The 23,316-nt window shown below is 41.2% G+C and overlaps 1 protein-coding gene across 4 annotated transcripts in view; it reads right to left on the reverse strand.

Moving 5' to 3' along the window:
• Positions 1 to 19,511, reverse strand: part of LOC118392243 (sodium/potassium/calcium exchanger 2-like) — a 192,808-nt gene extending 173,297 nt beyond the window's left edge. For all 4 annotated transcript variants that reach the window (XM_035784028.2, XM_035784027.2, XM_035784026.2 and 1 more), the window contains exons 1-2: positions 19,081 to 19,511; positions 889 to 2,103 (exon numbers count right to left, since the gene is read on the reverse strand). In XM_035784028.2, coding sequence (XP_035639921.1) covers positions 889 to 1,803 — 915 coding nt within the window. In that variant the 5' untranslated portion in view covers positions 1,804 to 2,103; positions 19,081 to 19,511. The remainder of the gene's footprint in view (positions 1 to 888; positions 2,104 to 19,080) is intronic.
• Positions 19,512 to 23,316: the final 3,805 nt, after the last annotated feature.

Raw genomic sequence — 23,316 nt, forward strand, 5'->3', positions numbered from 1 at the left:
ACGGCATTTTCACAATCATTTATTGGTTGTACTCATAGTAAATACGAATATGTTCTTAAACTGACTTGCCTAGTTAAATAAAGGTTTAAATAAAATAAAACAATCATGAAATACACATTTTTCATTTCAGAGCACAAGGTAAGCATTCAAGGCATTTAAACGACACCTGCAGTCTGTAGGTCACAGGCCTAGGCAAGTCCAAAATTGAATAAATATTGAAAATAAATTGAAATGTCAGTCAATTCAGGTCAGTCAGTCAATTCAGGAAGTAACCAGATATTCTAATTCCATAATAGAAAAAAGGGTATCACTTCCTCAATTGACTGACTTATTTTGAATTGATCCATCCCTTCATAGGCTGTGTGTGTGAGCATGTGTGTGGTGGGTTGGTGGCTGGGAATGGGGCTCCCGAGTGGTGCAGTGATCTAAGGCACTGCATCTCAGTGCTGGAGGCATTACAACAGACCCTGGTTTGATTCCAAGCTGTATCACAACCAGCCGTGATTTTTATTTATTTTTAATTTTTCCAAAACTCTAACCACTAGGGTGGCGCACAATTGGCCCAGCATCGTCCGCGTTAGTGTTTGGCAGGGGTAGGCCGTCATTGTAAAGAAGAATTTGTTCTTAACTTACTTACCTAGTTAAATTAATGTTACATTTTTGTTATTAAATGGGGGGTTATCCCATATAAGATCAAGTCTATCCGTTACAGAGACAACTTTTTATTGTTACATTTGTCTATTGTTGTTTTATACAATACTTGTGATCTGAGATTCTAACCGCTAGATTCAAATGGTCACATTCATTTGAAAGATAGAGAGGCAGAGGTAATGGTGATGAAGCTCTGTCGGGAAAGATAGATAAAGAAAAATAGGGAAATAGACTCACCTTGGGCTGCACTTCCACCTCCACCACTTGATTCTTGTTCATGCAGCCTTTCACGAAGCCCTCCACGTTGCTGTTGAACTTCATAAAGATCACATAGGCGGCATAGGCTGAAAGTAGCACAATACTTTCCCAATAGGAGATGTAGTTATCCAGGAAGAAACAGATGAGCATGATCAGGTCCATGATGTAGAAGGAGACGTCACGGAAGAGGGGCCACCAGGTCAGATTGAGGATCTCCCTGGAGAAGATGGCGCACATTCCAATGACAAAGAGAATGTTGAAGACAGCTGAGCCCACAATGGTCCCGATGCCCACATTGCTGTGGGAGACGAATACACCAATGACTGAAGTGAAGAGCTCCGGCGCCGACCCACCTGCCGCCATGAAGGTGGCCCCCGCCACATCATCAGAGATGGCCAGCTTCTCTGTGATGACTGTCAGAGCGGGCACGAAGAACTCATCACACACAATGGCTAAAGAGATGAACATGTACAGCATCCCAAACATGTGGAGCACCACAGCACCCTGGCGCCTCTCCTCCAGCGTGAACAGGTCCGTGGGGTAGTCCCCCTGGCTCTCGTTGCCGTCTGCCGAAGACCTCATTGCCACGGGAATGTCGGCTGAGATATTGGGGTCCCCCTGGTGCTGTGTGGAAAGTAGAGTCCTGTGTGGAGTTGGGCCTGACTGAAGGATGGCCTCCTGGGGCAGGAGCGGCTCTGAGTAGGTCCCTGAGCTCCAGGTCAAGGCACTGAAGGAAAATGAGATTGCGCTTATGGCTACCAGGCTGAATACAAAACCCAGGATTCGTATGGGCCTCATCTTTCTGCGCAGGTTCTGGTGGCGGTGCCTATTACATGTTGCACCCAGAAAGGGCCTTTGCACCACCATATCCAAGCAGGGCTGGTCCAAACCCATCTCTGTGGTGTGTGTGTGTGTGTGTGTGTGTGTGTGTGTGTGTGTGTGTGTGTGTGTGTGTGTGTGTGTGTGTGTGTGTGTGTGTGTGTGTGTGTGTGTGTGTGTGTGTGTGTGTGTGTGTGTGTGTGTGTGTGTGTGTGTGTGTGTGTGTGTCTTCACTCTCAATGGTTTGGTAGAAGGAGGGTGGACTGGTTTTCACCAGACACAATGCATGGTCCTGCCTTAGGCTTCAAACAACATGGGAGGATTCCAGATAATTTCCAGGGTCTGGCTTGACCATTGATGTCTTCATATTAGCCTCTAAAAACAAGATTTCAATAGAAATGAAAGAGAAAAAGAAAAGGAGGAAGCGTCAACATGTAGAACTCACACACAGCAACAAACTATTAGCTGTCACATGCCTACTACAATTCTGTAGTGAATTTAACACCACAACGTAGTCCTGACCAGTGGTTATCCAGTTATCCATACATCCATAATGAAATGTTTATGCTTTACTCAATTCTTCTGCTTAATATTTTGTTTACTTGCACCAGGTGCTGGTTTAGTTCTGATTTTGAAATGTTTTTGTTTTTAATAAACAAATCAATTGAGAGGCAGAGGCAATAGCTATATCCCACTTTATCTTTTCAGAAATAAGCATATAACATTGGGGAAAAAATCTGCAAATGTTTGAATTAATAATATACTAATTGCCTACTCGGACAAATAGGGTTCATAATATAATATTCATAACAATAAATCAACACTACTAATGGCATGGTATCCAGGTAAAATGTATGCAAATAGCAGAATTCCACAAAATTATAGGCTTACTCACAATGTGATGCACCAAATGCCCTTGAAATAGCCCACTATACAATTGGATTGCGGTGTTGAAAGCAGATCATCTATGTTATGTATTAGGGTTGTACCATTTGCACCTCCATACTTACCGTAGTTGTGATGCAGAGTATTATGGCTAATGTGTGTTGAGATGATCACATTCTGGATAAATGGTTGAACTGAACATAATTACAAAGAGGAAATGATCCTGATTAAAATGCTGCCCGACTTGAAAAAATCTAAAATATACACATTGTGAGATATTTGGCGAAATAGACAGGCATGCCTTTCCATAGGAAGACAACGGGGGGGGGGATCTCAGCGTTCCAAGGGCAAAAAGTATTTTGGGGCTAGCATTTGATGACAACCGGGCTCGCTGCCCAGACTTACATAATTAGAAAGAGGAGATTGTCATGATTAAAATGGCGTCCGAAAAAAACGAAATATACACATACATATTTGGTGAAATAGACAAACATGCCTATATTTCCCCTATAGGAAACAATGGGATGAACTCCATTCTTTGTTGTTGTTAACATTTAACTATAAACAGCGTGAGCAGGTCTCATTGCCAACAATAGCGAAGCAGGCATTGTGACGTAGAACTGCTGGGAATAGAATGTTTGGAAGGCAAGTTGGTGCCACGATGGTCAATAGAACTAATAGGAGCTGGCAGGGTGAAAAATGCCCTAAAATAAGGCCAGATTTTTTCTGACTACTTCAAAACAATGGCAAGCAGCTGGGAAATATGGTCATACGGTGGATGCAATGAACTCGTTTTTATCAGAAAAAAAGCGTTGTTAAAAATGTCATGTGTCCAGCATACTATTGAGAAATGAAAAATGGCTGGAACTGTTGAACAGTTTAATGAAAGTATTGAGCAGTGGAGCTCCATATACTGTACGTACAGAACGGTTTGAATATGTTATTTTTGCAAATTACATTCTATAGATTTCGAACCAATTTGTGACCAATTTTCATGTGAATATAAAAAAATTAAAACGCATTAAGAAAATCTGCGCATTTTCCCACCAGTGGACTTGTTGTGGATAAAAATCACTGCATTATGACATAAGCAGATTTTTTTGTGTGTGCACTAAGTTTTCATGTACCATATAAAAATCTTGAATATCTTAAATATGTTTCCATTGCATTTTCAACTCTACAGATAGTTTTGTCACAACAACCGTTGCATTAAATAGCAAGTGTGCCTACTATGGTCTTGGTACGTGCGCTCTAGCCAACAGCTCGCAGATACAGTTCAGGTAGGTTGAGCGGGTAGGTTGTGCGAGTCTACATGAGATTATTATGGATAGTCTAAGAGCAATAATAATTTTATTTGTCAAACTGCAGTCAAGCATCGATCATCATGTCACTAAAATAAGACCCTAGATATTTATTGGAAAGGTGCATCAAGATCACTGCACACTTTCACCACCCTATGAAGTTTATCATAAGATTATTTTTATACAGCATGACTTTACTCGCATAAAAACTGTGGATGGAAGCGTTATTGTTGGAGGACAAAATAGTTGCACATGTTTTTGTGTAATGGGACCAAAGACATTTAATTTACTATGCAGCCTGCAACAGCTAGACAGGCCAGGTAATAAGACATATGGGGATATTGTCCACAGATCACTGCACCTGTACATAGCCCATCCAACTACCTCATCCCCATACTGTATGTATTTATGTATCTTGCTCCTTTACACCCCAGTATCTCTACTTGCACATTCATCTTCTGCAAATCTATCATTCCAGTGTGTTTAATTGCTATATTGTTTGCCTTACCTGCCTTATCCTACCTCATTTGCACATACTGTATATAGACTTTTTCTACTGTATTATTGACTGTATGTTTGATTATTCCATGTGTAACTCTGTGTTGTTGTATGTGTCGAACTGCTTTGCTTTATTTTGGCCAGGTCGCAGTTGCAAATGAGAACTTGTTCTTAACTAGCCTACCTGGTTAAATACAGGTGAAACAAAAAATTAAAAATAAATTGTGGAAATACTTAAAGGACACTTTTCACCAAAACCAGGGCAGCAGGTAGCCTAGTGGTTAGAGCATTGGGCCAGTAACCGAAAGGTTGCAATATTGAATCCCCAAGCTGACAAAGTAAAAATCTGTCGTTCTGCCCCTGAACAAGGCAGTTAACCCAATGTTCCGAGGCCGTCATTGTAAATAAACATTTGTTCTTACCTGACTTGCCTAGTTAAATAAAAAGGTTCCACAGAGAAATCAGGAAAAGAGAGAATCAATGACAATGTTTAGAGACAGACTATGTGGGCTATGGATTGATGCTAGAGAAAATAACCTACTGACTGAAAATAATCTAACCCTGGCAAAGGCTATTGAAGTCAGTGTTTCCATGGAACGAGCTGCTAAAGAGGCTCACCAGTTGAGTTCATCACAAAAAAAGTGTACATAGTAACTGAAAATCAGAGACAGGGAAATCGGGACATCAGGTGTCTACGTGTTTGTGTAAGGACACTGAACACCGAGCTTGTGGTAAAAAGGCCCACATTGAATGAGCCTGCAGAAATAAAAATAGCTTGGATCATGGAGGGCACTTCCCAAATGCGTACTACGTTTGTATATATTTTGAAGCATGCATCGATGCAAGCTTCAACAGAAAGTATGTAAAGAAATATGACGCAATCACGTACAAATTATGCAAATGAGGCCATTATTTGAGCTGAAGCGAGAGTAAATACACTGAAATGTTGCCTATTCACATCTCATATGTTGCCTGACTGCAAAATTTTATCTTGTTATGTTAATAAATACAATTGAAGCTGGAAAATTACGTACACTTAGGTTGGAGTCATTAAAACTTGTTTTCCAACCACTCCACAAATTTCTTGTTAACAAACTATAGTTTTGGCAAGTCGATTAGGACATCTACTTTATACATGACACAAGTAATCTTTCCAACAATTGTTTACAGACAGATTATGTAACTTTAACTCACTGTATCACAATTCCAGTGGGTCAGAAGTTTACATACACTAAGTTGACTGTGCCTTTAAACAGCTTGGAAAATTCCAGAAAATGATCTCATGGCTTTAAAAGCTTCTGATAGGCTAATTGACATAATTTGAGTCAATTCGAGGTGTACCTGTGCATGTATTTCAAGGCCTACCTTCAAACTCATTGCCTCTTTGCTTGACATCATGGGAAAATCAAAAGAAATCAGCCAAGACCTCAGAAAAAAGAATTGTAGACCTCCACAAGTCTGGTTCATCCTTGGCAGCAATTTCCAAATGCCTGAAGGTACCACGTTCATCTGTACAAACAATAGTACGCAAGTATAAATGCCATGGGAACACGCAGCAGTCATACCGCTCAGGAAGGAGACGCGTTCTGTCTCCTAGAGAAGTTCAAATCAATCCCAGAACAACAGCAAAGGACCTTGTGAAGATGCTGGAGGAAACGGGTACAAAAGTATCTATATCCACAGTAAAACGAGTCCTATAGAGACATAATCTGAAAGGCCGCTCAGCAAGGAAGAAGCCACTGCTCCAAAACCGCAATAAAAAAGCCAGAATACGGTTTGCAACTACACATGGGGACAAAGATGGTACTTTTGGAGAAATGTCCTCTGGTCTAATGAAACAAAATATAGAACTGTTTGGCCATAAAGACCATCGTTTTGTTTGGAGGAAAAAGGGGAGGCTTGCAAGCCGAAGAACACCATCCCAACCGTAAAGCACAGGGTGGCAGCATCATGTTGTGGGGGTGCTTTACTGTAGGAGGGACTGGTGCACTTCACAAAATAGATGGCGTAATGAGGAAAGAAAATTATATGGACATATTGAAGCAACATCTCAAGATGTCAGGAAGTTAAAGCTTGGTCGCAAATGGGTCTTCTAAATGGACAAGCATACTTTCAAAGTTGTGGCAAAATGGCTTAAGGACAACAAAGTCAAGGTATTGAAGTGGCCATCACAAAGCCCTGACCTCAAGCCTATAGAACATTTGTGGGCAGAACTGAAAAAGTGTGTGCGAGCAAGGAGGCCTACAAACCTGACTCAGTTACACCAGCTCTGTCTGGAGGAATGGGCCAAAATTCACCCAACTTATTGTGGGAAGCTTGTGGAAGGCTACCCAAAACGTTTGACCCAAGTTATACAATTTAAAGACAATGCTATCAAATACTAATTGAGTTTAGGTGAACTTCTGACCCAATGGGAATGTGATGAAAGAAACAAAAGTTTAAATAAATCATTCCCCTTACTATTATTCTGACATTTCACATTCTTAAAATAAAGTGGTGATCCTAACTGACCTAAGACATGGAATTGTTACTAGGATTAAATGTCAGGAATTGTGAAAAACTGAGTTTAAATGTATTTGGCTAAGGTGTATGTAAACTCCGACTTCAACTGTACATGCTGTGTTAATTTTGGCATGGTAACCTGCCTACAATACCCACTGTACAATACCCATTTTACTGGCTTGAAGAAGAACGGTTCAGTGAATGGATAAGTCAATCGGGCTAACTGGCTAGACATGAAGAACTCTTAGCTAGCCACCCACAAAGAATTTATATCTACCTTGCATAACATTAGCTTTAGATAATTTTTGCCTGTTAACAAGCAAGTTTACGATTCACATAGGAACTCAGCAAAAAAATAACGTCCCTTTTTCAGGACCCTGTTGTAAAAAATCCAAATAGCTTGACAGACCAACACTGTTTCCCATGCTTGTTCAATGAACCATAAAGAATGAATGAATATGCACCTGTGGAGCGGTCGTTAAGACACTAACAGTTTACAGTAACAGTAACCGGAAGGTTGCAAGTTCAAACCCCCGAGCTGACAAGGTCTGTCGTTCTGCCCCTGAACAACGCAGTTAACCCACTGTTCCTAGGCCGTCATTGAAAATAAGAATTTGTTCTTAACTGACTTGCCTAGTTTAATAAAAAAATAAAAGAGGCCTTTCTACTGACTCTGAAAAACACTAAAAGAAAGATGCCCAGGGTCCCTGCTGATCTGTGTGAACATGCCTTAGAATGCTGCAAAGAGGCATGAGGACTGCAGATGTGGCCAGGGAAATAAATTGCAATGTGCGTACTGTGAGACACCTAAGACAGTGCTACAGGGAGACAGGACGGATAGCCAATCATCCTCGCAGTGGCAGACTACGTGTACCAACACCTGCACAGGATCGGTACATCCGAAAGGCACACCGGCGGGACAGGTACAGGATGGCAACAACAATTGCCCGAGTTACACCAGGAACACACAAGCCCTCCATCAGTGCTCAGACTGTCCTCAATAGCCTGAGAGAGGCTGGCCTGAGGGCTTGTAGGCCTGTTGTGAGGCAGGTCCTCACCAGACATCACTGGAAACAATGGCGCCTATGGGCACAAACCCACTGTCGCTGGACGAGACAGGACTGGCGAATTTGTCTCACCAGGGGTGATGGTCGGATTCGCGTTTATCGTCAAAGGAATGAGCATTACACTGAGGCCTGTACTTTGGAGCGTTATCGATTTGGAGGAGGAGGGTCTGTCATGGTCTGGGGCGGTGTGTCACAGCATCATCGGACTGAGCTTGTTGTCATTGCAGGCAATCTCAATGCTGTGTATTACAGGGAAGACATCCTCCTCCCTCATGTGGTACCCTTCCTGCAGGCTCATCCTAAAATGAACCTCCAGCATGACAATGCCACCAGCAATACTGCTCGTGCTGTGCATGATTTCCCGCAAGACAGGAATGGCAGTGTTCTGTCATGGCCAGCGAAGAGCCCGGATTTCAATCCCATTGAGCACGTCTGGGACCTGTTGGATCGGAGGGTGAGTGCTAGTGCCATTCCCCCCAGAAATATCCGGGAACTTGCAGGTGCCCTGGTGGAAGAGTGGGGTAACATCTCACAGCAAGAACTGACAAATCTAGTGCAGTCCATGAGGGGGAGCTGCACTGCAAATACTTAATGCAGCTGGTAACCATACCAGATACTGACTGTTACTTTTGATTTTCTGTGGAACTTGTTCAGTTTATGTCTCAGTTGTTGAATCTTGTTATGTTCATACAAATATTTACATGTTAAATTTGCTGAAAATAAACGCAGTAGACAGTGAGAGGACGTTTCTTTTTTGGCTGAGATTATCTAGTTGATAATAAAGTATAATGTTTGCTTTCTTGTTTCGTCTCTATTGAGGCATTGTCCTGGCTGGAAGAAGGGTCAGTGAATGGGGAGATGCAGCGTTGAGGTAATACAGTAGGGGTAGTGCGAGTGCTTGTCAAATTAAATGTTTTACGTACTCAAGAGAACGTCCTCGAAGAATGCACTTGGAGCATGAGAGTGTGGTGCAAGGTAGTATGCATATTCAGAAACACACTCAGTTAACCCTATGTTGTCCGCAGAGCAGTATCTGCTACCACACATCGACAACCTTTTCGCAGGCCTAGGGTCAAAGTTGAGCAAAATTGACTTCTGGAAAGCCTACTCGCAGATGATTGTGTATGAAAAGTAAAAAGAGCTGCTGACCGTCGTGACACACAAATGGATCTTCAGGTACTGTCGTCAAGCGTTTGGTAGTGCATCCTCGCTGTTCGAGAGGGCAATGAGTCAGATCTTGAGTGGATTGCCAGGAGTGCAATGCGAAACCAAGATGAAATTTCAAACAGGAAATTTCCCACATTTTGGAGGCGCTGTGTTCCAATGTCTCCTTATATGGCTGTGAATGCACAAGGAATGAGCCTACACTTTCTGTCGTTTCCCCAAGGTGTCTGCAGCATTGTGACGTATTTGTAGGCATATCATTGGAAGATTGACCATAAGAGACTACATTTACCAGGTGCTCGCTTGGTGTCCTCCGTTGCAATTATTGCGTAATCTCCAGCTGCGTGCATTTTTCCATTTGGTTCAGAGGAGAAACCAAACTGCCACGAATGATTTATCATCGAATAGATATGTGAAAAACACCTTGAGGATTGATTCTAATCAACGTTTGCCATGTTTCTGTCGATATTATGGAGTTAATTTGGAAAAAAGTTTACCGTTGTAATGACTGAATTTTCGGGGGGTTTTCTTAGCCAAACGTGATGAACAAAACGGAGCGATTTCTCAGACACAAATAATATTTTTGGAAAAACTTAACATTTGCTATCTAACAGAGTCTCCTCATTGAAAACATCCGAAGTTCTTCAAAGGTAAATTATTTTATTTGAATGCTTTTCTTGTTTTTGTGAAAATGTTGCCTGCTGAATGCTAGGCTTAATGCTATGCTATCTATCAATATGGCTATGGTTGAAAAGCATATTTTGAAAATCTGAGATGACAGTGTTGTTAACAAAAGGCTAAGCTTGTGAGCCAATATATTTATTTAATTTCATTTGCGATTTTCATGAATAGTTAATGTTGCATTATGCTAATGAGCTTGAGGCTATGATTACGCTCCTGGATACGGGATTGCTCGACGCAAGAAGTTAAATGATAAGGAAATTAAAACTTGTGTGCAATGATTGTGCAATGATTAACCATCTGAAAGGGACCCAAACCGTGCGTGAAACCCAAATCATTGCTGGCAGCATCGCAGCTCTATTGTGAATTCACGTAGAATTGTATGAATTCGTAGTATCTTTTTAATGGAAAACCGATTTTAAGAAATTGGTGTTTAAACGTTAAGAAAATTTGTCCATTTGTCACATCCCTAGTTGAATACCTCGGACAAGTTGTCGATGCTACGGGCCTTCACAAGGTCAAGGCCATCTTGGACACCCTTGCTCCTCAGAAAGTCAGTCAACTGTGTTCTTTCCTGGGGTTACTGAAATACTATGTACACTTTATATGTAGTATGCATCAGTTGCTTTGTTAGGACAAAACATGGAAATGGACAGAACAATGCTAGGAAGTATCGTGAAAACCAAGCAAACATTCCTGAAATGAGGCACTTAAAACACTTTGATCGGCCATTGCCAATACAACTAGCTTGTTATCCTAGTCCCTATGGTGTGGGAGCAGTCATTACTATGGATGGGTCCCGAAACCCGGTATTAAACAGGCCCCAGGGCTAAATTATGAAGGAACGTAGTATCGATAAGCTCTGACGTTATCGGTTCTGCTTTCGGTACTAGAGAAATTGAGAAAACACATTTCCTATGTATTATTGCTACATAAACATTATCTTGCACATTTTGTCTCACCAACTGTTTCTAATTTGCAATAGGATGAAAACATTAGTCTTATGGTGCATTTTCGCTATCCCCAATCCAGAAGAGAGATCTCTCTCGCGTGGAGCCTGTGTCTCTCACACGCTACAGCACACACACACACACACACACACACACACACACACACACACACACACACACACACACACACACACACACACACACACACACAAACACAAAAGAGCCTGCTCTTAATTAGTGACGATGGTAGAGAGAGAGAACTAAACGTTCAAAAGTGTGTAACACTTCAGAGTCGATGCGGACAATGCTCGTTGCCACAAGTGCAACAAGACATTTGCTTGTAAGGTCGGAAACTTGAGCAATCTGTCCAAACATCTATCAAAGGTGCATCATGTACAGGCAGAGAAATGCACAATTTTTGACTGCCTAGCTCGTAGTTCATCACTCGTTGCCCAATCTAAGTTTGGTATGTATGCTAGCAGCCTAGAGCCCACACACAGAGTTAACTAAATTATGTGAACATGGGTTCATGATCAAAAGTAACCATTAGCCAGCTAATTGTTTAGCTATGGGTGCGTGCATAAATTCAATCACCCATTTAAAGACTTTGTCACTTTTTTGTTAAAGTTGCAGCCACAATGAAGCAACCCACTCCTCCCTTTAATTGCGCTGGTCCAAGCCTAAGACAAGCCCAAAGCCCCTTCACACTGGCAGCTAGTGGGAGGATGACAGAGGAGAGGGTGAATGAGTGCCACCTAGCCTTAACCAAGTTCATAGTGAAAGGCCTACACCCATTTGCAACAGTAGAGTCCAAGGGCTTTAGGTAACAGTCTGTCAGTATATATTGAGTTGTATTCATTTTTAGGATATAGTAGTATAAAAGGTTTATATGTTAGTCCCATCACTCCACAATACACAACAACACAATAATGATTGTTTTCATGTGTTGAATTATCTTCTTTTTTTTTACTGTAGGGAGATAAGCAAGGCACTCAACCCCAAATATACCCCTCACTCCAGGAATTACCTCAGTGGCACAATAATTCCTACCTGGTATGGTGTAGAAAAGGCCAATGTGATCACTGAGCTGAAGGATGTGCCAGAAGGTCCCCCATACCAGGGCAGTGTACAAATCACAAACTGGCGAAGTAGTGCCAGAGCAAGATTGTAGCTGTGACTGTTGATAATGCTGGCAATATGGATGTTGCCATCAAAATAGGATGCTTTGCACACACACATTGAATCTGTCAGTGAAGAAAATCGACAATATTACTTCAATTGATAAAGGAGCATTTCGAATCAGAGCAGTGGCCGTGTGATTCAAGAGATCCTCGATATTCTAAACAGTCTTGAAAGAAAAGCAGCAGCTCCTTGGTAAGAAGCCAGTTCAATCTATTAAAGTATTATTTTGAAATTCCCAAATTTAACATTTTAATTCAATATTCAAGTGTGCTGTAATTAAATGCATGTTGTTTTTTGTTGTCGTTTCAGGCCTTCCGCAACACTTACTCATCCTTGATGTCAAGACCAGATGGAACTCGCTCTATCTAATGATAGAGAGATTCATGGATCAGTATCCAGTGATCCAAGCAGCAGCCTTGGACCCACGATTACGAAAAGCAATGACCAAGGACAACCTTCCATAAGGCTGAGGAGTTTGACAATCCTCTATACATCCACACTGTGTGTGCCATGTGAAAAGAATGCCACCTGTCGACAGATCATACCCATCCTCCAAAAACTGGAAGAGCACTTCACTGAGAAGCATGAAGACAACATTTGTGGCAACCATCAAAGTGAAGGTGTGGGAGAATCTCTCCGAGTGCTATCAGGATGAGGACATTCAAGCCTTCCTGCATGAGGCCACAGCAATGGACCCCAGAATTAAAGGGAGGCCGGTGAGTGACGCCACCTGGGACAGGCTGAGGAAGGCAACTGTTGAGGTCAATGTGACAGGAGCAACACCAGGGCTGTCAGAGGAGCAGGAGCAGACAAGCACAGAGCACCAACAACAGGAGGAGTCTGAAGGAAAGGAAATGGAGGAGACAGTCCAGTCCCTCTGTTGTACAAAACAAGGAGTGCCTTGGAGGAGCTGTTCTCAGAGGAGTACAGGAAGTTGAGGTTGACGATCCAACAGGACACCTTGCCCCTCAGCGAGCGTGTTGACCTAGAGGTCGAGCTCTACAAAGGCCTGCCTCCCATCCCCATGGCTGAAGATCCTGTGACGGTGGGAGAAGAGAGCTACTCTGTCCCTCCTCATAAACATTGTAACAAGCTACCTCTGTGCTCGAGCCTCCTCCGCCCCTAGCGAGAGGGTATATTCGACTGCAGGGAACATAATAAGTCAGGAGACGTCCCGACTTCTGCCAGAGAAGGCAAATATGTTGATCTTTCTCCAGAAGAACTGCTAAGGACTGTTAGTCCTTTTGCAAACTACCTGCATACCCCAACCGTTTTGCTCTACATGTATACCACTGTACTTTCTTTTGCAGGAAAATATTGTTTATTTCATTTGTTTTACATTTCCATCATCACAACATTAGGGTCTATAATAGTGATTTGTTCAAAATATTGCTGTTTCTTTTTCTGTAAATCGTTTTTATTTTATTTATTTTACATTTCAGAAAATAAAGCAATGTTAATTCTGTTCTTAATTTGTTTCTGGGTTTTTTTTGTAAAAAATTGCAAAAAGAACCGAACAGAATACCGTTAAAGTACTGGATAGATGAGCAGTATCGGTAAGAGTAGTAATACCATTAAAATCTTAATGATACCCATCCCTAGTCATTACCATATCATGCCTTCAGATGAAGAGAAGCCGATCACTTTCGCATCGAGGATATTGAACAAAAACAATGCACAAATAGAACGGGAAGCCCTAAGCATCGTTTTTGGATTGCGTAAGTTTCACCAGTGTCTGTACGGGAGGAAGTTGACCCTTCTTACAGATCATCGTCCCCTGACGTGCATCTTTGGACTGCATACAGGGATTACATCACTTACTGTAAGCAGAATGCAAAGATGGGTTTTGTTGTTGTCAGCACACACCTACGATATCAAGAACTGCAAGTCAGAACTATATTGCAACAGTCACGCCAAGTAGACATTTTCTACTTCAGAGAAGTGGAAAATGCACCAGTCACTTCAACACCAGTGCGCAGAAACACCAGAAACGACTTATCATCAAAGGCAGGGCTGCAAGGGATGCCACGGAACTGAAACTTTACCTTTCCAGGAGAACTGAGCTGTCAGTACAGTCCGGTTGTCTTCTGTGGGGGAGGAGGGTTATCATTCCGCCTTCGGTGAGGAAACCCCTTTTGCAACAGCTACACTCAAGTCATTATGGAATGGTTCACATGATGGAAATCACACAAAGCTACTTCTGGTGGCCAGGGGTGGACTTGGTGATTTGGAGGCCCAGGCAGAGGCCAGTCTTTCTGGCCAGACAGCATCAGATACATGAGCTACACATACATGTCCTCTGATTCTGTCTTGATGACGATTATCTGCAGCACCTGTCTTTTTACTAAAGAAATGCATTAATTTACTGAATTTTAACAGACAAATTACATCTTAAAAGAACCTCATTGCTGCATCTGGAATAGTTCATTATTATGAACCAGTCCATGGGTGATTAATGACACTTGTTTCTACTATTATCAAGGTTGGGGAGTAACAGATTACATGTGAAGGGCCTCATTGAGGATTATATGTAATCCGTTACATGGAACAGATTACAAACCAACTGTAACCTGTTTTACATCACCAGCAAAAATAGTGTAATCAGATTACAGAAACCTTTTAAAAACTAAATGATTACTTGTAGGATTACTTAACAATTCAGAAAATATGTTTTTGGAGACCTTTCTGTTTTCTCAATGATATTCAAATTAGCATTGAAAAAAGGAGCAAGTTTAAAGGCCTACTTAGGTATTTTAGCAATGAGGCCCTTTATCTACTTCAGAGACCACTATGATGGCATGCCACATGTGTTTGATGGATCGCAAGAAAAGAGCAGGAATGGGCTACAGTCCAAGCTACAATGCCTTCAGAAAGTATTCATCTCTCCACATTTCATTGTGTTACAGCCTGAATTCAAAATGGATTAAAAATTTGTTTTTTCTCAACCATCTATACACAATACCCTAGAATGACAAATTGAAAACATGTTATTAGAAATTTCAACACATTTCTTGAACATTACAGAAATATCTAATTTACAAAAGTTTTCACACTCCTGAGTCAATAGTTTATAGAAGCACCTTTCGCAGCGATTACAGCTGTGAGTCTTTCTGGGTAAGTCTCTAAGCTTTCCACAGCTGAATTGTGCAACATTTTCCCATTATTCGTTTCAAAAATCTTCAAGCTCTGTCAAATTGGTTGTTGATCATTGCTAGACAACCATTTGAGGGTCTTGCCATAGATTTTCAAATAGATTTAAAACAAAACTGTAACTCGGACCCTCAGGAACATTCACGGTCTTCACGGTAAGCAACTCCAGTGTGTTTTTGGTTATTGTCCTGCTGAAAGGTGAATTCCTCTCCCAGTGTCTGGTGGAAAGCAGGCTATACCAGGTTTTTCTCTAGGATTTTGCCTGTGCTTAGCACCATTCAATACTTTTTTTCCTGGAAAAACTCTCCAGTCCTTAACGATTACAAGCATACCCATAACATGATATAGCCACCACTAAGCTTCTTTTTTTTCTTTTTTTTTACCCATCTACAGTACCAATAGGTGCCTTTCTTTGCTAGGCATTGGAAAACTTTCCTGGTCTTTGTGGTTGAATCTGTGTTTGAAATTCACTGCTTGACTGAGGGACCTTACAGATAATTGTATGTGTTGGGTACAGAGATGAGGTAGTCATTCTAAAATCTTGTTAAACACTATTATTGCACACAGAGTGAAAGTCCATGAAACATATTATGTGACTTGTTATGCAAATTTGTACTCCTGAACTTATTTAGGCTTGCCATAACAAAGTGGTTGAATACTTATTGACTCAAGGCATTACAGCTTTTCATTTTTAATTCATTTGTAAACATTTCAAAAAGCATAATTCCACTTTGACATTATGGGGTATTGTGTGTAGGCCCGTGACAAAACAACTCAATTCAATAGATTTTTTTTCAAGCTGTAACAGAACAAAATATGGAAAAAGTCAAGGGGTGTGAATACTTTCGGAAGATCTTCCAATTGTGCAACTGCTGTTAGCATCCAAAGATTATCCAACTGGAATAAATGCTTGGAGGTAAGGACGACAGCAGTGGTGTAGCCTACAGGCGATATGGGTATCACTTATTATTGATATCTAGGCCACATTGACGTAAATCACACTCCTGCTCTCTCATTTAACTGTTTGCACCTTACAGATTGTGGATGTTGTGGATGGATGTTAATTTGTTAACCCAATAATGGTTGAATTGAAGAAGTTTAAACTGCTTGTCAATCATTGTTTTTGCTACCAGGGTTGTATTCATGACGGGAAAACTTTTACTGTTTACAAACCAAACGGAAGCTAACAGAGCAAAAGGAGAGTTTCTATTGGACATATTCAGGTAGGTCCCTTCCCGTTTCGTTCGGTTTAAGAAATGTTTTGCAACAGAATCAGAAAAATGATTACGCCCCCCCAGTGGACAGCCAGTAAAAAAATTAGCTCTAGCAGCAGGCGCATAGTGCGTATCCCAGCCTATAGAATAAGAGTCTGAGTTCCTCCCTTCTGAGTTCCTCCCTTCTCCCTTCTCCCTCATAGTATTGTGCTCCATACTGCATGATTTTATTGCTTAATCTAATTTGTGCTTATTAAAAAAAATCCATAGACCTAACGGACAGATGCTCAAACTCCAACTCGCACTTTGATAGACTTAAACAGCTGCAGATTATTGAGATATCAAAGTGTCACAAACAAAAATGTAAACAACAGGCCTATAGCAAATGCAGAATTTGGAATACATTTTTCACATGCAATTAGCACTTTTCGGTAGTGCTCAAAGCATGCCATTCCAAGAGCAGTATTCTTTCCCCCACTCGAAGCAATGAACCTAATCAGTCCTCCGAGACAACAAAATCATAAACAACAGAGTCGGCTAATTAGTCCTTAGTTTTAGGGTTATGCTCAGATAAAACAGGTTGGCTAATCTATATTTCCAAGTCCTATTCTTGAAGATCAAGGGTATTAAATTAATTGGAATTGGATCTGAGCGATTTCGGTTAGATGGGCCATCTGTTTAGGGTTAGCAATATGGTTAAGGTTCGGGTTAAGGTTAGGTTTAAAAGCAGATTTTATGACTTTGTGGCTGTGCCAGCTACTAACCTGCACCTCTTAAAGGGAAAGTAATCGTATTACGTTACTGAGTTTGGGTAATCTAAAAGTTATGTTGGCAATTATAATTTTGGACAGGTAACTCTAACGGATTACATTTAGAAAGTAACCAACCCAAGCCTGACTATTAAAACTTGGATTATATTAATATTGATATGAAATATATGTATATGCATGGAAATAAATGATTGATCTATTATGAATTTGGCTGAATGGATTCATAAACTTTTTGGGGGGCCTTTTGTTGTCAACAATGCGGCCTCATTAACCTGGGCACAGTGGCCAGGCAAAACTCCCCTAGAGTGGAGCAGAGGGGGCCTCATAAAAAAAAGATTACCACTATTATTATTTTTTTTTAACTATGCCCAGCTCACGAGGCCTCTTGATGATGTGAGGCCTAAAGCAATTGCCCCTCCTGCCTAATGGTAAGTCTGGATGGAAGCATTGAGGAGAAAGCAAAAACATGTTCCTCATGTCAGAAGGGTCACAACATACTTCAACTTGGCCGGGGGAGGCATGGCAACGCATACACCGACTTCACAGTTCCATTCGAAGACAGAATGTTTCTCATGGTCGTGAAACCTCATGGCAAAAGGTTGCCATCATGAGGTCTGTTACTGCTGAGAATAACATCAAGAATCTTGGGGAAGTATTTAGTCGGTTCGGATCACCACTCATTAGCAACAACAGAATGCAGCTAGTGTCCCAAGAAATGGCCATGTTCCTACATGTGAATGGCATACAAAATAACAGGTCCACGACGTATCATTCATCTACCAAAGTGCTGGCACAAAGGTTCGTACAGACGATGAAACATGCCTTGAAAGCGTCTCATGGTCAAAGGAGACTGCACCAATGCTTGAACAGCTTCCTGCTATCCTACAGGAACACACCTCACGCAACCACCAAGGCTTCACCTGTATCGCGACTCATGAAGCGAAAGCTACGCACAAGCTTCAACCTACTCCAACCTCAGAACGAAAAGGAGACTGTAGAGTCAAGTCAAACGTTGTGAACTGAGAGCAAAGGACAGAGCTGGAGAAACTGTCTTAGCTGGGAACTGCCTCAAAGAACCAAAGTGGTTTTCCTGCTTTGGTCATTGCTCAGACTGGTCCTGTGTCCTACACTGTCCAGACTGCAGAGGACATCATCTGTCAAAGGCACACATATCAGTTACTGTTGAGTAAAGCAACATCGGCAGAACCACCAGTCATGAGTAGTCCAGAACTGTTATTAAGTGACACCCTGACTCAGCAGTCCTCACCTAGGAGATCACAGTCACATTCTCAGGACACTTACTCAGCCACACCCACAAAAGTACACAACAAGACTGCGACACAGGCTACTCACATGCCTACACCTGTGTCAACGCCACAGTCCAAGGAGGTTGTTGAGAGTCAGGTTGACCGCATTACCATATGAGAAAGAGGATGGCACCTAGATGCTTAGACTTGTTTGTTTTGTACTAGGGTTGTACCATTAGTTCCTCCATATTTGTGCTGCAGAGCATCATGGATAATATGCGCGTTGAGACGATCATTTTCTAGATAAATTGTCAGAATGTTACATTTTTTGTTGCGTCGATTTTTTTTCGTGACGCAAACGTCACCAACATACTACTTGCGACAGAATCTTTATTTTTACAAATAAATAACAAACATTGCTGGAAATGTACGTTTAAGTCAGTCAGTAACGTTAGGCTATTTGCGTTGAAATTAAATAGCCTAAACGCAAACATACTGGCCTTGTCTTGCGTACGCCTATATCCTGCATCGTGCAATGAAATATCAGCATTTTATCTCTTAATTTATACTAGGACCAGCAAACAGCTGTTGTAACGCGCGCCTCTGTAAAATCGCCCTGCCGGTTAACAATAGTGCTCCAAAGCTGCGTAATTATTAGGCTGTTCGTTAACATCATCTGTGTAAAATGTATGCGTAAACGCTTAACATTGACAAATGTGTGAGTCATTATGAATGTCTTACCTTATATAGAGGTACATAGAACGGCACGTTATCGCACCAGGTCGAAATTCAGTATCCTCTCTCGTGTCCTTATGCTCTCATTGAGCAAATGTGATGTTACTATCCTATCCGACGATTGATGCGGAGCTCTGACAAACTGGTTACAAGCTGCGCTCACCTCAGCATCATCCCTCCCATATCACAGAGAAATCCGAAAGTACCTTGCTAATGTAAGAGAAGAGACTGTAACCCAATGTAGGGTCGGTCCAACCACGTGAATACGGAGGCTATAGCCTACAATATCCGACGGACAAACCATTTCCCTGGTTGGCTGGTAGACTACGTACAGTGTAAACCGTCAAATGATACCATATACCACGGAAATACTAGACTTGGATGGAGTTGCCGTGGTTACAGCAATGGCACCATTTCAACTACACAGATAGGGCTGACATAGATGGATGGATTTGTTTGAAATAACGTGCAATGATGTTGCTTAGTGGTCTGCACGTGATCCTTCATATGAAGGTCACCCTTACGCAAACAAATTGCAGTCAGAGTGCAGTACTACTGCAGTTAGTGCAGTATAACTGCAGTATGCTACAAATACTGCGTCCAAATTTAACTATTTTTACTGCAGTAATTTTGCAGTGTAACTGCAGTTAGAGTGCAGTAGTTATTCTGCAATTCATGCTTCCAAAATATCCCAATCGACTGCAGTTACTGCACTTTTACTGCAATTTCAAACTGCAATCTTTTTTGTATAGGCAATGAAGGGTAGTCACCAATGGAGCTAAAGCAGAGCCTTATTCACAAAGCAGAGTAAGAGCTATGATCTGTTTTTTCTTTTATTATAATGAATAAGACGGGGGACTTGATCCTAAATCAACACTTTGGATATGGGCACAGATGGTTTTGAATTTGTGAGTCATCAATGAGTTGAAGTGTTTTGAAATTACATCAATTGATGTGGTATAGCCTACCACATTGGGTAATCTGGATATTATTCATCTGAAACTAGGTTGAAACATCAGGGCATTTTGGGACATGAGATCCATAAAGGAATGCACTGCAGTCATGACTTCAAGGTCAAACAGTGTGTGGGATTTGGTGTTGTAGGATTTGTCTGTTGCTCAGCCCTCAGTAGACGTTACATCCATCTCTACAAACCTGCTTCTCAGGTTTACTTTCAGTTCCTCTTACATCAAACCCCCCAGCAGGATTTAGCATTAGCAGACATTCCAAACAAGCCGTGTTAGATAAAGACAGCAATCTCTGCACAGCATGACAAGGTATGTGTGACACTAATGCCCTCGTGGTAGATAATATATCACGATTCACTGACCTAATTGATTACCCTCCCTTCCCACCTGCCCAAAACCCAAAATGGGCACAGAGACAGACAGTAACTTGTCTGCATTCCTGTTATCAATATCCACTTACCATTGAAAGACAGATGCGTTCATGGACAATTCACACCGATTGACCCACCCACGGTGTAAGAAGCTCAGACCTACAAATTGAGATGGACGGCTTGCTTTCTCCCCTCAAAGCCTTAAACTCTTGTCTACTATTCCAAACAACATATTGTGCACTTCCATAGTGGCTTGTTATTTTATTGTTGTTCATGCATAGCCTACTAAACACACAACTCTTTTCACATTAACAAAAAAACGCCTTTCATAAATAGAATGCAAATTAAAGAACACTTCAGTAAAATGTTCTATGAAGCTCAATTCTAAATCAAATCAAATTGTATTTGTCATATGTGCTGAATACAACAAGTGTAAACTTTACCGTAATAATGCTTACGAGCCCTTCCCAAAAATGTAGTTAAAAAGTACGAAAATTAACAAATAGCTCAAAAGATTGTTCATCATCTACTGTATAATGATAATAATGATTGTACATGTTTACGAGCAGCTATAACATTACAGTTATGTTATGCATTACATTATATGTAGCATAAGGCATTATGACAATTAATGACAATTATGACAATACATTATAAACAGGGTACTCGTAGGAGGTGTTACCAAACTATAATTCAACAGTATGACTAACGAGAGTATTGGACTTCATTTGATCAGGTCAAAATGGTGACATGACTGTTCCATGCCCATACTCCTGATACTCGGAGAGATTGAGTCTGACGAAAAATCCAAAACAGAGGCTTAAATGCAAAAAATAGATACGATACGAATATTCCACTACAGGAAGCACATTTACATTTTTGTGTTTGTATTTATTAATTAAGGATCCCCATTAGCTACTGCCAAGGAAGCAGCTACTATTCCTGGGGTCAAGCAACATTAAGGCAGTTATATACAATTTAAAATATTACATTACATTACATTTCATAACTATATACCCAATACATTTAGTGTGTTCCCTACTCCAGTATCACATATTTACTATATGCATGTCTTATCATGAGTGTGTGTCTGTGTGTATGTGTGTCTATTTTACAGTCCCCGCTGTTCAATAAGGATCATTTTATCTGTTTAAAGAATATATATGATTCTACTGCTTGCATCAGTTACCTGATGTGGAATAGAGTTCCATGTCTCTATGTAGTACTGTGCACCTTCTATAGTCTGTTCTTGACTTGGGATTGTGAAGAGACCTTTGGTGGCATGTCTTGTGGGGTATGCATGTGTGTCCGAGCTGTGTGCTAGTAGTTTAAATAGACACCTCGGTGCATTCAGCATGTCAACACTTCTTACAAAAGCTAGTAGTGGTGAAGTCAATCTCTCCTCCACTTTGAGCCATGAGAGATTTATATGCATATTATTAATGTTAGTTCTCCATGTCCATTTAAGTGCCAGCCGTGCTGCCCTGTTCAGAGCCAATTGTCATTTTCCCAGGTCCCTCTTTGTGCCACCTGACCACACGACTAAACAGTAGTCCAGGTGCGACAAAACTAAAGCCTGTTGGATCTGCCTTGTTGATTGTGTTGTTAAAAAGGCAGAGCAGCACTTTATTATGGACCGACTTCTCCCATTTTAGCTACTGTTGTATCAACATGTTTTCACCATGATAGACTTATAGAATAAGAGTAGAATAAAACTTGCTCAATTTCCACATTATTTATGACAAAATGTAGTTGAGATTTAGGGTTTAGTGAATGATTTGTCCCAAATACAAATCATTATAATCATTATATTATATATTATATTATATATAGTATATTACAATGATTATATACAAATCATTATATTATAAATACAAACCTGCCCTCCAAATACAACTCTGTTGTTTTCAACCAAGATCTCAGCGATCACTGCCTCATTGCCTCATTGCCTGCATCAGCTTTTTATTTTTTTACCTTTATTTAACCAGGCAAGTCAGTTAAGAACATATTCTTATTTTCAATGACGGCCTGGGAACAGTGGGTTAACTGTCTGTTCAGGGGCAGAACGACAGATTTGTACCTTGTCAGCTCAGGGGTTTGAACTCGCAACCTTACGGTTACTAGTCCAACGCTCTAACCACTAGGCTACGCTGCCTACGCCTGCATCAGTAATGGGTCAGCGGTCAAACGACCTCCACTCATCACTGTCAAACGCTTCCTGAAACACTTCAGCGAGCAGGCCTTTCTAATCGACCTGGACGGGGTATCCTGGAAGGATATTGATCTCATCCCGTCAGTAGAAGATGCCTGGTTATTTTTTTTAAATGCCTTCATCACTCTTCATCACTCTTAAATAAGCATGCCCCATTCAAGAAATGTAGAACCAGGAACAGATGTATCCCTTGGTTCTCTCCAGACCTGACTTCCCTTAATAACCAACACAAAAACATCCTATGGCGTTCTGCATTAGCATCGAACAGCCCCCGTTATATGCAACTTTTCAGGGAAGCTAGAAACCAATATACACAGACAGTTAGAAAAGCCAAGGCTCGCTTTTTCAAGCAGAAATTTGCTTCCTGCAACACAAACTGAAAAAGTTCTGGGACACTGTAAAGTTCATGGAGAATAAGAACACATCCTCCCAGCTGCCCACTGCACTGAGGATAGGAAACAATGTCACCACCGATAAATCCACTATAATTGAAAAAAAATTATACGGCTGGCCATGCTTTCCACCTGGCTACCCCTGCCCCAGTCAACAGCACTACACCACCCACAGCAACTCGCCCAAGCCTTCCCCATTTCCCCTTCTCCCAAATCCAGTCAGCTGATGTTCTGAAAGAGCAGCAAAATCTGGACCCCTTCAAATCAGCCGGGCTAGACAATCTGGACCCTTTCTTTCT

This window comes from Oncorhynchus keta, chromosome 13 (assembly GCF_023373465.1).
Source record: "Oncorhynchus keta strain PuntledgeMale-10-30-2019 chromosome 13, Oket_V2, whole genome shotgun sequence".
NCBI classification, from domain to species: domain Eukaryota; kingdom Metazoa; phylum Chordata; class Actinopteri; order Salmoniformes; family Salmonidae; genus Oncorhynchus; species Oncorhynchus keta.